The following is a 13,234-nucleotide window of genomic DNA, read 5'->3' as shown; positions in this document are numbered from 1 at the left end:
TTGAATTTTTGAGAACTTTTTGTCCTCTTTTACCCCTCGAGAAAGCGTTATTTTAAATTGATACCACAAAAGCTAAATGAATCATACGAGCCCTGATAACACCATGAAAAAAATCCGTTATACAATTGCCGGTTGCCCTACTATAACTTTCAATTTAAAAACTAAACAACTATTCAACCAACATTATATGCGAGGTAATCGTAGTATTGGACATCACAAAGCAATCAGACAGCATGGGATATTAAGTCGCAGGAAAACGACAGCTAAGTTGAACAGTTCGGCCTCTTAAAAATTGGTAGTTCAACTACATAGAAACAAATAGTACAGATTTCAATACAAGAGTTCGGCTTATCCCCTTCGAGGCTACATCAAGTCACCTCGGTCCTAGATGAGGGTTTTTTAACATTTTTTTACGAGGACCACCTTATTTTTTATCATTCTGGTGGACCAGGAATTTTTAGAGATGAGGTAAAAAATTGGCCTCACAAAACAAGTATATTAAAGAAATAACTAGTTTCTATGTTGTTTCTTAAATCTAGTTCACTTATCCCCCCCCCACACCCAAACACATAAAAAAGTAGTCCACGTACCCCCAAGGGGTCCCCACATGAACAACCCTGACCCTAGATCGAAGGTTTATAAACTTTTCCTGATTTCACCGGAGAATCTTAGCATTCAACAGTTCAGTTTTATTTTGTATTTTATTACGACGCATATTTCTGTTTGAATTTCGCTTACGAGGGGAACTAAGGGGGTTAACAACGTTTAAACGACAGCAACAACTTTAAGCAGCCGGGTTTTCGTCAGTGTTGGGAGGAGAATATTACTCGGTGAACTCAAATGGCTCCGGAGGTTCCGGTTCGTCTCCTTCTTCCTCGACCTCTTCTTTCTTGGGTCCTCCGGCTGAAAAAAAAACGTTGCAAAAATATACAAAATCGGAAAACAACTATTAACATTCGGACTCAGGACTCGAGGAGTTGGTTTGTTTAGCCGGAGTCGGACTCGGGACTCGAGTAAGGCCACGTAAAACTAGTCCGTGCACATGGGCAGTACCAAATTTTAAAACTGATATAAAACTGTAAAGGTGGAATAATATATGGTGGAATATTTTCCAACCATGTATTGTGAGTGAATGAGTTTACGACACCCCTATGATTGGATTGCTAAATATCCACTGGATTTAGTTACGTAAATTGGCGGAATACAGGCTGTAGAATTAGGGCCGGACTCGGGACTCGATGAAATTGTACATTTGGCTGCGGGTTTAGTTTTTTGACCGGAGTCGGACTCGGGTAACCTCCTAGGACCTAGAAAGTCGCACTTGAAAAAAAAACGCTGCTATTTATGCCAAGTTGTTAATAAAACAAAGTTCCAATCTATCGTGTCGGTTTAACCGATTAGCCTCTAATTCATATTTTGGTAATTAATGTTCGGATAAATCTATAGTCCATTCCAGTGCTTTTTAACCCGTGGAATGGTACGCACTTGTACGGATGTAATAAAATGTAATGCAGATGAAAATGGCGCATACATTATTATTTTTCATTATGTGTAATACGGTAATCAAATAAGGTGTTGCGCCCACTTATGCATTACAGGTACAGAAATATAGCCTCTCAGTGGTTCAGCGAAGGTATCTATTTTATATCGGTTAAGGCTCACGGTTTTAATACACAAACCCTTTCATTGTTATTTCACAAATAGGGAAAACTAAAGGTTGCAAACTTACAGTGCTTGTTTCGTGCGGATTAAAATTTTCCGAAATAAAAAAGTGGGATAGTTCCTTTAAAAGTTGAAAAGTATTTGGATTGTATTCTGTTCGCAGCAATCAACATGTAACTTTCGCTGATACCCTTGTGTCGTTTTCGCTTTGAGCACACAAAGAAATAGCTTGTCGCAATCACTTATACGCCGTGAAGTGGCAGCAAATTGCCTTATAAAAAATTAAATAACTTTGAACACGGCGTATACGCGATACTCAATAAACCCTGCAAGAATACCGATAAGTATTTACCTGCTACTGGCTCTAGTAATTCTTCGGGCTCCGCGGACTCTTTGTACTTTAGGAGAATTATTCCGCCGTGGGACAACTGAAATATGAGAATGGCTTAGTTAAATCTGGTGATTAAGGTTTTTTTTTTTTTGAGAAAGAAAATTGTATTTTACGAAAAATGTGATATCAAATTTTATGGTAAAGAAACCAAAATAATTTTAAAGAAACGGGTGCAAAGGTATAGAAAAAATGTCTCCGATATTCTGGGAACAACGTTACCCTAAATAAAATTTAAAAATTAAACGATTTTAATTCAATTTAAATATGCCTTCTATCGCTTTTCGGTATACAAATATTTAAATTTATATATAAGCCCATATAGAAGGAGGTATCATTTTGAACGTTTCGAATAAGAAAATGAATAAAGAGTTATTCGAAACGTTTAAAATGAAACCTATATTCTGCATGGGCTTTGATATTCTTATTACGTCTTACTACCACCAGCCATTATACAGCTAAATTTAGACTGTAATTTAATCAGTTAAAGTTGTTTACTGACGCTCGATTTACCATCTAATTCGAAACGAAAAACCTGAATTTGGTATTCTGCTCAAACGAAATATTTACCATAAAGCAAACAAGAAGGACAACTCACGGGTTTTAGCGGCGCGTATTTAGCTCCTTCCGGCATCGTAATGACCTTCAGTTGTGGGGGAATAACGCGACACGGATTATTGATCATCTCGAAAGCCGGTTCAGCTTTTTCCTTCTCCTTCTCTTTTTCTTTTTCCTTTTCCTTTTCTTTCTCTTTTTCTGCATCGGTTTCTTTGTCCTTAGCACTCTGCTGAGTAAATTGGAAAGGTATTTTTTTTTCTGGAGATACTCGGACAAGCATTCATAACACCAGTCGATTTAAGTGTTGCTATACAGACGAAAAAGTTTTAAAATGCCAGAGAGTCATTTGCGTAGTATTTCCGTTCTATTACAACTTTTGTTATTTTGGCAATACTTTAAAGTTTGACAAAATTATCACTCCAAACTTGATAAACAAAAGAGTTGGGCCTGGTTCGAAAAGTTTGATAGTCACATAGCTAAGTCTAGACTTTTGTCATCGCCGTTTCGTTTTCGTTTTATATGTTTTCCGTCAGGAGCATATACAAAACAAAGACAACACCACTACAAAAAAGCTGCAATACGCTGTACACTGCACAATGTACACGCAGCCAAGCGCAAGTTCGAATAGTAACCAGTTTACCTGTTCCACTTCCATTGCACTATCCGCCTCTTGCGGCTCCACTTTCGGCTTATCTTCGTCCTGAAATCATTAAAACAAACGCAAATGAGGTATGTGCAACGTGTAAATGTTGGACAACAAGACATTGTTTTTATCAATATTCAATGTAGACATCAAAGAACAGGACTACAATAAGTAGCAGTATTGAACTAACATAATGAATTATTTGCTGGAAGAATTCTCAAAAAACAAAGAGTTTTGTTGCAATGATTAGTTCTAAGTTTGCACTAAGCGAAATATATATTTTTTATTTCGGCCTTTATTTGCAGAAGCCCAATCTTTTCTTTGATAACATCGAGTTACAATAAAAACAAATTTAACACTAAAAAATAATGTTAAAAATATTAGAAAGGCCAAAGTTTTCAAAGCTTGCCAGTATTTTTCTTAACATTTCTTAACTCACCAGGTCCATTTTTTCCTCGACGGTGGAGGGTCGCGTGCCGGTTGCCGGGGTAACGGCGCCCGACGAGGTGCTCGCCTTTCGCTTTTCCTTCTTGCTTTCCTTGGCCTTTGCCTTGGCGGTGGTGGAAAGCACGGCCGTTTCCACCTTTTCGGTTTCGCGGCCCTTCTTTTCCTCGAGAGGGCTCGGGTAAGCGTACACACTCGGCCTCGCGTTTGAGCGGAACTCCATTTTCGGCATCTTGGCGACAAGATTTGGTATTTGGATAAATATGCTGTTGCTACCAGGCACAGTGCCACCCTACGAAAGTCACTTAGGGTACAATTTAATTTTTAAGCCGAATATGACTGAATATTAATATATTCATAACTATGAATATTAATATTTTAATATTTTTTTTTAAGTCTGATTGCTGGCTAATTTAGGCTGCTTTGAGTAATGTGTAAAAATTTCTAATCGATATCTTGTTTACTTCCGGAGAAATTACGCAAAGAATTTCGAGCTGCGTACTTCCCTTTGGTGCATAGTAGGCCTACATATATACTGATAGTAGTATCTTCTGGTATATATTTGTTTATCCAACGTTTCGGATAACTATCCAGAAAGCCTTCATCAGATAATGTTACTCACCACTCCCAAAAAATGACACAGAAGATATAAAACTGTAGGTTTAGCGGATTTTATCTCCTATTTTTCTTTGTGTCATTTTACTTCGCGTGTTGTTGAGCGTGGTGGGTTGCATTCCTTAACAAAGGCTTTCTGGGTAGTTAGCCGAAACGTTATATAAACAAATTTATACCAGAAACCCTACTTCAGTATATTAGATATTTAAATTTTATAGAATTTGGAATCATTTAGGGAGCTGCACCTGGTAGGTGATTATGTGGCCATTGGTTTACTTTTTATTAGGGATATCTGACAATACCGGACCGGAGTCAATGCCCGATTTCAAATGGTAGTATCGGTACTCGTCCGATTTAAAAAAAAAATTGAAAACGTGTACTTGTGTGGCGTGTTTTTTCTCTGAGTGCTTGGTTTTTATAGATATTGCGTTATCTTGTTAGGCTGTTTTTTTGTCGGTCATTTGACATTGTGTGTCTGTCTTATGCAAAAAAAAAAACAATGTTGCTTGCGTTCAAAACCTGTCGGATTTCAACATGTCTGCTCGTTTTACGAATTTAAAAATAAACATAAAAATAGGGGTTGTTAAATGACCTCTATTTGGTTTTAACGCGATAATGTAACAGTTTCCTGTTAAACATGGTGTTTTTTTAAGCTAATTTAAAACAAAAATTAATACAGATTCAAAAAAATCAAAGAGTAAGGAAAAATACATTTTACAAATCCGGGTAAAACACCGAAGATAATGATACTTACAACTTTTTTTAAGGCGGCACTTAAATTTATAGTCGTAACCACATTGTAGCTAAGGTTGGCCTTAACATTTATAAGCATAATACCTTGAGCTCGGAGTTGAGACCAATAATGGCGGCCGGCGTGAAGGCAAGCGACAAGAAGTGAGACAACGGGAACCAGTACCAGAACTGGCAGAAGACCAGCATGCCGGCCACAGCAGCCATATTCACGTGACCAGTGCGGGATTGCATCGACAGAGTTACGTTGCGACCACCTTAATAGACAAGCCGAAAAAATGCATTAGCTTATTATACACAGTCGATCAGCAGATATCATAACACACAAAATATGAAATAAAGCCAATTAAATCGTACAGTATATAAACTTCACATATGTGCAATTGGGCATATTGTAAAAGTGTTTGTGAAATGTGAATTCGCATTTTTAAACTATAACGTGACTCGTGAGAATAATACCCAGAAGCCTTTATAACAAATAAAAAAACAAAGCCTAAGATTATAATTTTTTTAATATTGATTTTCGCGCACACGAATCAAATTTCGCTGTAAGACTAGTGTGTACCGTACTTTTGAAAGCTTACATAATTATACAAAGAGCTCCAACAGCTTGGCTCCACCGACCCCTTTATTTTTATGCTATACATCCCGTACTGCAAAAACTAGTCAAAACTTGTACGGTGGTCGTTATCAGGGACAAATTACAGAACAAACTTACACCGATAAATTAAAAAAAAAGTTTTGCGATAGTAGAACCAAAACCAGAAAATAAATATCCGCTAGTGGCGGTGACTACATTTGATACCAATGTACCCATATGTGTACTGCGTAGCTCAGCGATTTAGAAGGTATAACGAAACTCGCTAATTCAAACCACCGCGGCCTTAGCTTGGTCAATTTCCGACTTACAAATTATTTAATATAAACAGAGTATCTCGCATAAGCTTCCGGTGTATTTCAATAAAAAACAACTTTTAAATATTTGAACGTATAATTGTTGGTTATGCGGTTTTCAAAGCGGAACAAACGCAAGTACCTTGCGCAAACAAAACGCGAGAAAACATGTTCAAAAATTTTACGACATTGACGTTCAGGCCAACGTTAAGGGGAGATTACCTTACGAAAAACACTACCTGACGTACGTCATTCGAGAAGGGGTTTATTGGAGAGTCGTTGACAAACGCCATAATGCGGCAGTGAAATGTCAACACGGTAATAAAACGTGCACTGTATGTTTACACGACAGAGGTTATGGCATGCAGGTTTGCGTAGACGATAACTTTTTTTCCAGACTATACTTTATGCGTATTTCTCACCGATTAAAAAAGGAAGTCGGCTGATTTTAAAATGTGTATGTAAAACTTACTTTTGTAACTGAACTAAGAACCGGTGGCATGATATCGAATTACAAGCATTTTTAGCACTCTTTAGAAACCGTGTAGTACTCCAAATAGTGCAAAAAACTACTAAGATATAGTTCAAAAGGGAGCCATATGCTTCTCGAGTTTTTTTGTTGTTAATGACCAGCTTAGTACTGACCGCCATCAATGATTCCCTGTGAGAGGATTGCTCCGAACTTTGCCATAACGTCCTCGTGCTTGTCGTTGATCACTTTGCGGTAAAGCTCCTTGAAGGTTTTGACCTGAAGGTAAAAAGTGTTTCTAAGATTTTAAATTTGAAGTTTTTTTAACTATTTTATTTTTTTATTGGGGATGTATGACAATACCGGATCGGAGCCGATGCCCCATTTTTAAGTGGCAGTTGCGGTACGTCCGATAAAACACAACTTTAAATACGTGTGCTCTGTGTGCTTCGTTTTCTAGATTTAACGTTATAGTAAAAAAACAGCCTTTCTTGGGCAAAAAACAAACAATGTTGATTGCGTTCGAAGCCTGGAGGTATAAAGTGATATGAGAAATGTGCTGCAAAATCATCTAACGCATTTCGAATATAATGTCAATGACTGGACGAATTGCGTTTAACACGGCGTGCAAAAAATTATAAGGCGTATTTCGCGTATTTTCCTAAAAAGAAACTTTCAGATTTGAGCAACGTTAGCTTTTTCTTTGGTAATGATCAATGTTAAAAAACTTATGTGGCTGATTAAGAAAATGGATATAAAAATGTTGGGAGCCAAACTGCATTGACACGAGTTGCTGGCTGCAATTCTAAGCAAGCAAAAAAAATTCTAGCATTGTGTTTATAAGCTGTGGTAAAAAATGTCCTTGATAGTAGGGGGTTTGTAGTATAAGATTAGTGTATAAGTAGGTTAAAAACGAACGCTGACAATGCAATTTTATGGTTAGAATATAGCGAAACGTCATTTCGAAACCTTGTTTTACATCACTATTTATAAATCGAATGCATTTTTTGTGTTACGTAACATTAACTGACCGTTGCGACAGTTAGAAAATGCTACTATATTAGTCAGGTGGCCGTGATAAACCAAGCTATTTACAACACACACAAAACGGATTTATTCTCATATACCAACACGCATAATTTTGACCTGACGTTGTGTTATCCCTGAGCCGGTTTCCTAAAAGGTAATCAAATTCTCCACAAATATAGGGCTCCAATTGGCGAAAGACGAGTAACCGCTATAATAAGAAGTTTCTACAACCGCGTTAACACGCATCACTGGCTGATGATGTACGAAGACGTCACGGGTGAACTCGCGTTTCGGGACAAGAAAGGCGACCGGATATTTGGTCATTACCTTAAACTACCAGACGACCGATCGTCCAACCGACGGAACACAAACTATAGGGAGAAAACGACTTCTTGTACACTATATGTGACTTGTATACTACCGCTGCAACACGTTCTACGGGAGTGCGCGACTTTCCAAACCCTGAGGGCAATACGTGAGCTGAGTGTTGGTAAACTGGACGGGTGGGTTGGGCATTGTACGGCGAGCCGTCGCAATTTGCGTCAAGTTCAAACACGATTGAGTTCCGGGCACAGGGGAAGGCTGTCGTCCATCCCCGCTCCCCGGTAACTGCCTTTCGTAATAGCGCCAAACATCGGTAGGTTGACTTATACCCGCGAATAGCATACGGGGACAGATAAACACTTTTACAGAAATAGCGTTTAGCGTACTGACCCGGTGATTGGAAACGTGATGCAGGTGAACGTGATGCTTTCTTTCGAGAATATTTTTTTTGATAAAATTAGTTAAACGTTCACATTTGGTGTTCAAAAGACCTATTTTGCCTGTTAATTTAGCGGCGATTTTTTTTTTAAATAAACATTACTTTCTTTCGAATTAAGTTAAGCAGAAATGATGATACCGTTTTGGCGTAACTGCCGTATTTTGTTGTGTTTTAAATAAAGTGGTTTCAATTTTTTTTTACCTTTGTTCTACTTTTTGAATCTTAGGATGATGAATAAAAGACGCCAACTCTCATTGTTGGAACAGGCATAGATCCAAATAAAAACAACAGAAATAATAACATTTTTATTTTAGCATCCCTAAAGAGTATGTTTTTTATGTTCTGTAATTTTCCTTGGTTCGCATTACAAATAATGACCGACGGGTTCCTGACTTCACCAATTAATCAATTACAAAAAGATACCTGGAAGTTTCGATTTAAAAGTGAAATAGTGACTCACGGTAGCAAAACGTTAGCCTGTCTGGGACCTATAAGAGAAGTTATTTTGCGTGTGGGAAACAACAACTTAAAAAAATGATTAAATTAAATGAAATAACTGATTTCGCTCGCCCCCGCTATCGCTTACAACTCACATCCCGGGTTATTAGTCACAAAGGTGACTGTGTGAGCAGCAGAGGCAGCGGTGACGGGCAACAAAGCACCCTTCACGACAAGATATCAAACGCGCAACACTTGAGACGCGTGACGCTAGAAGATCGCGACACCTCGCTAAACGACGGAATGCTTAACCCACTACTATACACAACAGATTCGAATCAGAATAAGGCCACTTTATAGTCGGTAGGAACTGTTCTGTGGAAAACCGCATAGGTACAATAAAAAATATAACGGAGCCGAATAATTTAATATCGTCCACGTAAACTGGCACAGGCGCGGAAAAAGTAAAAAAAAAAAACGCGGTTTAAAATTTCAACAGAAAATCTAACGCCTCTTTTTCCATGTCAATTTAGCTACATAACTGGCAAGACAGTGTTACAAAATTTCTAACAGACAGGGCTTATCAGCGAGCCGGTGTGCGACAGATTTTCTCTACTATACACGGGGCGTGGGCCGATGACTCACACAGGCCGAACATCGGGAAGAACTTGTGATTGTCCGGGGGGTAAAGGGGTGTCGACTCAGGGGGTCATCTTTTCCGCTCTTCAACAACTTATCCACTGCGATGACAAAGGATCCCCTCAAAACTTCCGACGAGAGCGGAATTGCTCCCACGGGCATTAGAGGCGCTTTGTTGCGGCAACGTAGAACGACAAACGGCAAAAAGCGTCGCCCGGGAAACGCTTATTAGTTCAGTTTGACCCACACGAGTACGATTAAGAGTTGCCAGTTGACAGACGCCCAAGTCGTTGAGTCGAGAAGTACGTAAGGGCTTTTTCTGGGAATTGAACGCTCTCTTTGTTAGTTTGAACTGAGACTCGAAATCAGTCAACTCACTCTTTCCATCACGTTTGCGAGACAATTAAGTAACGTTCTGCTTTTTCTTTTTCTTGTTTTTTAAGTTTTCTAAAATTTACATTTTTTCCTTTAAAATTATATTAAGGTTTGGTGCCTCTTAAAAATTACGGGTGCGCATTTGATGTTTGGTTACTTGAATTTTTTTTGTAAGTTTTTGTGGTAAAACAAGAGAACATTACAATAAAAAAATAGAAAAGTGTTTGCATCGATTATTTCATCGTTAAGTATGAGGAATCCTGCAGTTTGGCGTAACAAAAGTGCTCCCAATAATACTTTTTTATTTCAAAACTACTTGAAAAAAAGGTTATACAAACAATAAAAGCTCGTAGCGAGTTCGAGAACAGAAGGTCGCGTTTATAATGGTCGAAATAACACAAGGAAGCTGAGCACTTTCCAGGAGGCCACATAAACTCGATCAGTGACTGTTGTTTATCGCGCAGTTACTATACATTTAATGATTGATTGGTGACTATAGTTGGCATTCGTCTGCCACCACCACTGAACCGGGATTAAATGAAGATTTTGCTTTGCGCAAGTCGGGGTGATTTTTTAGAGAAAGAAGTGGAATTTAAAACTCAAACTGCGCGGGTCGTTGTTGGTGCGTGTGTCGTCAAGACTGCGGTGTTTCCCAATCCCTGTGTCAACAGGCAAATACAACAATCGCTCTCGTTCGCGCAGCGCAGGGAAGTGCTTTGGACATTTACCGAACCGGCGGCTTGTTGCGGAAGTTGCCGAACGCAACTGGAAAAGCGAAACCGTTTTTGACAATGGCGCTTCAGATAAATGACTTGACAATTGAATCCTATGCGTTCTGACTTTATGATAGACAAGCGAATGGGGTTCTATGGCTGAAGCCGATTTGTCACCGTTGTTTACAGCTGGAAATCTGATACATTAGTTATAATAAGCTTTCATCAAGCTGTAAAGTACAAATATCAACTTGAATCAGTCACACTAATCGCACTGTTTCCGAAAAACCATTTTTTCGGATAAGGTTTCATAAACAACATAATTGTTTTACTGGTACATTAATAACTGGACTTCAGCCATAAGACCTGGATAAGAACAACATCAACTTTTGAATAAAATACAATTCGGACCAAATAATAAGACCAAAATAGGACTAATACCTAATAGTCGCAGTACAGTTAAAGTCGGAACAAGTCCTAAGCACATTGGAATAAGACCTCAGTGGTCAGAATCAGGCCTAAACAACATTTTACCTAACCACAAATCCCACACCCTAAGTCAGCGCTTTCTCAACGCCGCGGCGCACTGGTGCGCCATGGAAGGTTGCCAGGTGCGCCGCGAGCAAAACGAAAAATTTTGTGATATGTAAAAATTATATTTTACTTTTCTATTAAGCTTAGCTCATTGATTCCACAGTACTTTAGAGTACAAAGCACAATAAGACCTTCAAAGCAACCGCATCTAAACCAGATAATCTATAATACCATAGTATTAAGACCACCGACATATAATAACTCCAACTTCGCAGTATTAACCACGACAGAATAAGATCTAAAATAGTCTACATAAGACCTAAACATGTCAAAACAAGTCCAAAATTAATCGGAAAAATACATAACTTCCTAAACTGTAGGGAAAGGGAATGGAATGATTGGGGGACACCTGTTTGGCATTGGACGTTTGCTGTTGACATTTGGGCGCCGCTGTTTTGGCCTTAGTCTTATTTTCGCCTTTTTCCTCACTGTCTTTTATTCCGAAGTTGCTTTTGTTCTTATTTTAATCTTAAGGCTAGAGTCCCTTAGATATGCCACTTTTAAGCCTATATAAACAAAAATTGCAAGCAATTTAAAAGAAATACCGGTACACCTAAAAAATTTCGTACTCGCTTCGCTCGCAAGGTGCGCCGCGACGTTTTTAAATGTCTCTACGTGCGCCGCCAAGTAAAAAAGGTTAAGAAACACTGCCCTAACTACATAACTAACTACCCTAATAATTTCAACCCTATCCCATTTTATAACCCCGCCAATTACCCACCAATAACCCCAGTGCTAAAATAGCGGCGCCCTAACGGCGCCAGTCAAACTACGGCGTCCAAATGTCGACACCAAAACGTCCGATGCCAGACCCATGGCCCCCGATCGTCCTATACCCTCTACCTAAAGTTCCAGGCGTTACTTTGGTCATTTAGGCCTATTCCGATGAATTTAGGACACATTCCGGCAGATTTTGGCCTTATTTGATCTTATTTTGTAGTAGATATTACTGCGTACTTGAGTTTATTATGTTGTTGCCTTAATACTATGGTTTTATAGATTTCTCTGTTTTAGGCATTGTTGCTTTTTAGGTCCTATTCTATGTTCCCTAATAACTGCTTAAAAAAACTTGAGAAACAAAACACAACTTATAGGAAAGGTATACTATACTCCTTAAAACTAAAACTATTCCCCAACAAAAGTTACTAACCTTGGAGCAGGTGGAATCTGTGTGTTGGACGAGGACCATGGCTGAAGCAATGAGCGCACCCTGGCGGACGTAATTCACGGAATCGCTGGCCAACGGTTCCAAAAGGCCGAGGGCGTCCTAGAAAAGAGACGTCAGGGTTGATTGAGAAAGTCACACGGGTAAAAAAGTACATTGTTGTTGTTTTGTCTGGTATATTTGTTCGCCTATAGTTGCAATTATATTGCCCTGAATAAATAGGCGGTCAAAACGTTCGTACTTTAATAAAATTTTAAATTTTAGAAAATTTTACCAGAAAAGGTTGAGAAGATTAACATTTTAGACACGTGAACAAAATTTAGATAAAAGATTACCACACAGGGCTGTCATATTAGGCATTCCTTGGTGGAATTCGAAAATATTATGAATGGCGTTTCTGTTCTGCAAATTTGTTCACTCAGTATTGTATTGCATTACTTTTTTTAGTTTAGCTTGAACTGTTTGTTTTATATTTTCTTGTGGGGCTTCGTCTTACGAAGGTACACGCCAACAGAGTCGAGGAAGTTCATTGGTTTGCCAAAAATTTTCGACAGCCAATTACTTTTGTAATAAGGCACCTGGGAGCACATGACAAGAATCATCTCTACGGGGAGAACTCGCATTATATAATGCAGAACTATTGATTGAACCAAGTGAACCTCTCTATCTCTATCTTTATATACGAAGTAAATCTCTATCTTCGAAAGCACCGCGAAAAAAAGAAACGTTCATAAACAGCTTTTCGAGCATCCCTGAGTATATCGTTCACCGGCGTGGAACGCATAGGAGGAGAAAGGCTCTCAAGTGTCTGTGTGTAAACTTTCCCTCATTAAGAACCATATGGGCAAAATACGGTCAGCAGGTCCATCCTTACCTTGCTTCCAGTACCAGCGCAGGAAATTCCCAGCGCCATTGCAGCACCGTACCTCACATGCGGGTTGTAGCTTTCGGACAGCAGGGAAACCACGCTCGGGCATTGTTCGGGCGTTCTGCAATCAAAACAACGAGGTCGTGATTAATCGTTGCAATCTAACGAAGCCTAACCCCGTGCTGGTGCGTATAGTGCGATTCGATTGTATAACGAAGTAAAAACTA

At 38.9% G+C, this 13,234-nt stretch overlaps 1 protein-coding gene across 4 annotated transcripts in view; it reads right to left on the bottom strand.

Annotated features, from left to right (window-relative positions):
• Positions 1-706: 706 nt before the first annotated feature.
• Positions 707-13,234, bottom strand: part of LOC146157152 (26S proteasome non-ATPase regulatory subunit 1-like) — a 43,134-nt gene continuing 30,606 nt past the window's right edge. The window contains exons 16-24 of one of the 4 annotated variants that reach the window (XM_083388510.1): positions 13,014-13,128; positions 12,125-12,241; positions 6,600-6,702; positions 5,148-5,317; positions 3,691-3,927; positions 3,249-3,308; positions 2,649-2,837; positions 2,015-2,090; positions 707-903 (exon numbers count right to left, since the gene is read on the bottom strand). In XM_083388510.1, coding sequence (XP_083244636.1) covers positions 824-903; positions 2,015-2,090; positions 2,649-2,837; positions 3,249-3,308; positions 3,691-3,927; positions 5,148-5,317; positions 6,600-6,702; positions 12,125-12,241; positions 13,014-13,128 — 1,147 coding nt within the window. In that variant the 3' untranslated portion in view covers positions 707-823. Of the gene's footprint in view, positions 904-2,014; positions 2,091-2,648; positions 2,876-3,248; positions 3,309-3,686; positions 3,928-5,147; positions 5,318-6,599; positions 6,703-12,124; positions 12,242-13,013; positions 13,129-13,234 lie in introns of all 4 variants that reach the window. The other 3 variants (XM_083388509.1, XM_083388511.1, XM_083388512.1) reach the window with 3 other exon arrangements.

This window comes from Ascidiella aspersa, chromosome 4 (genome assembly GCF_963924565.1).
Source record: "Ascidiella aspersa chromosome 4, kaAscAspe10.2, whole genome shotgun sequence".
NCBI classification, from domain to species: Eukaryota; Metazoa; Chordata; class Ascidiacea; order Phlebobranchia; family Ascidiidae; genus Ascidiella; species Ascidiella aspersa.
Note: the sequence above shows the minus strand (reverse complement) of the source record. Positions and strands in the feature narration are given on the sequence as shown.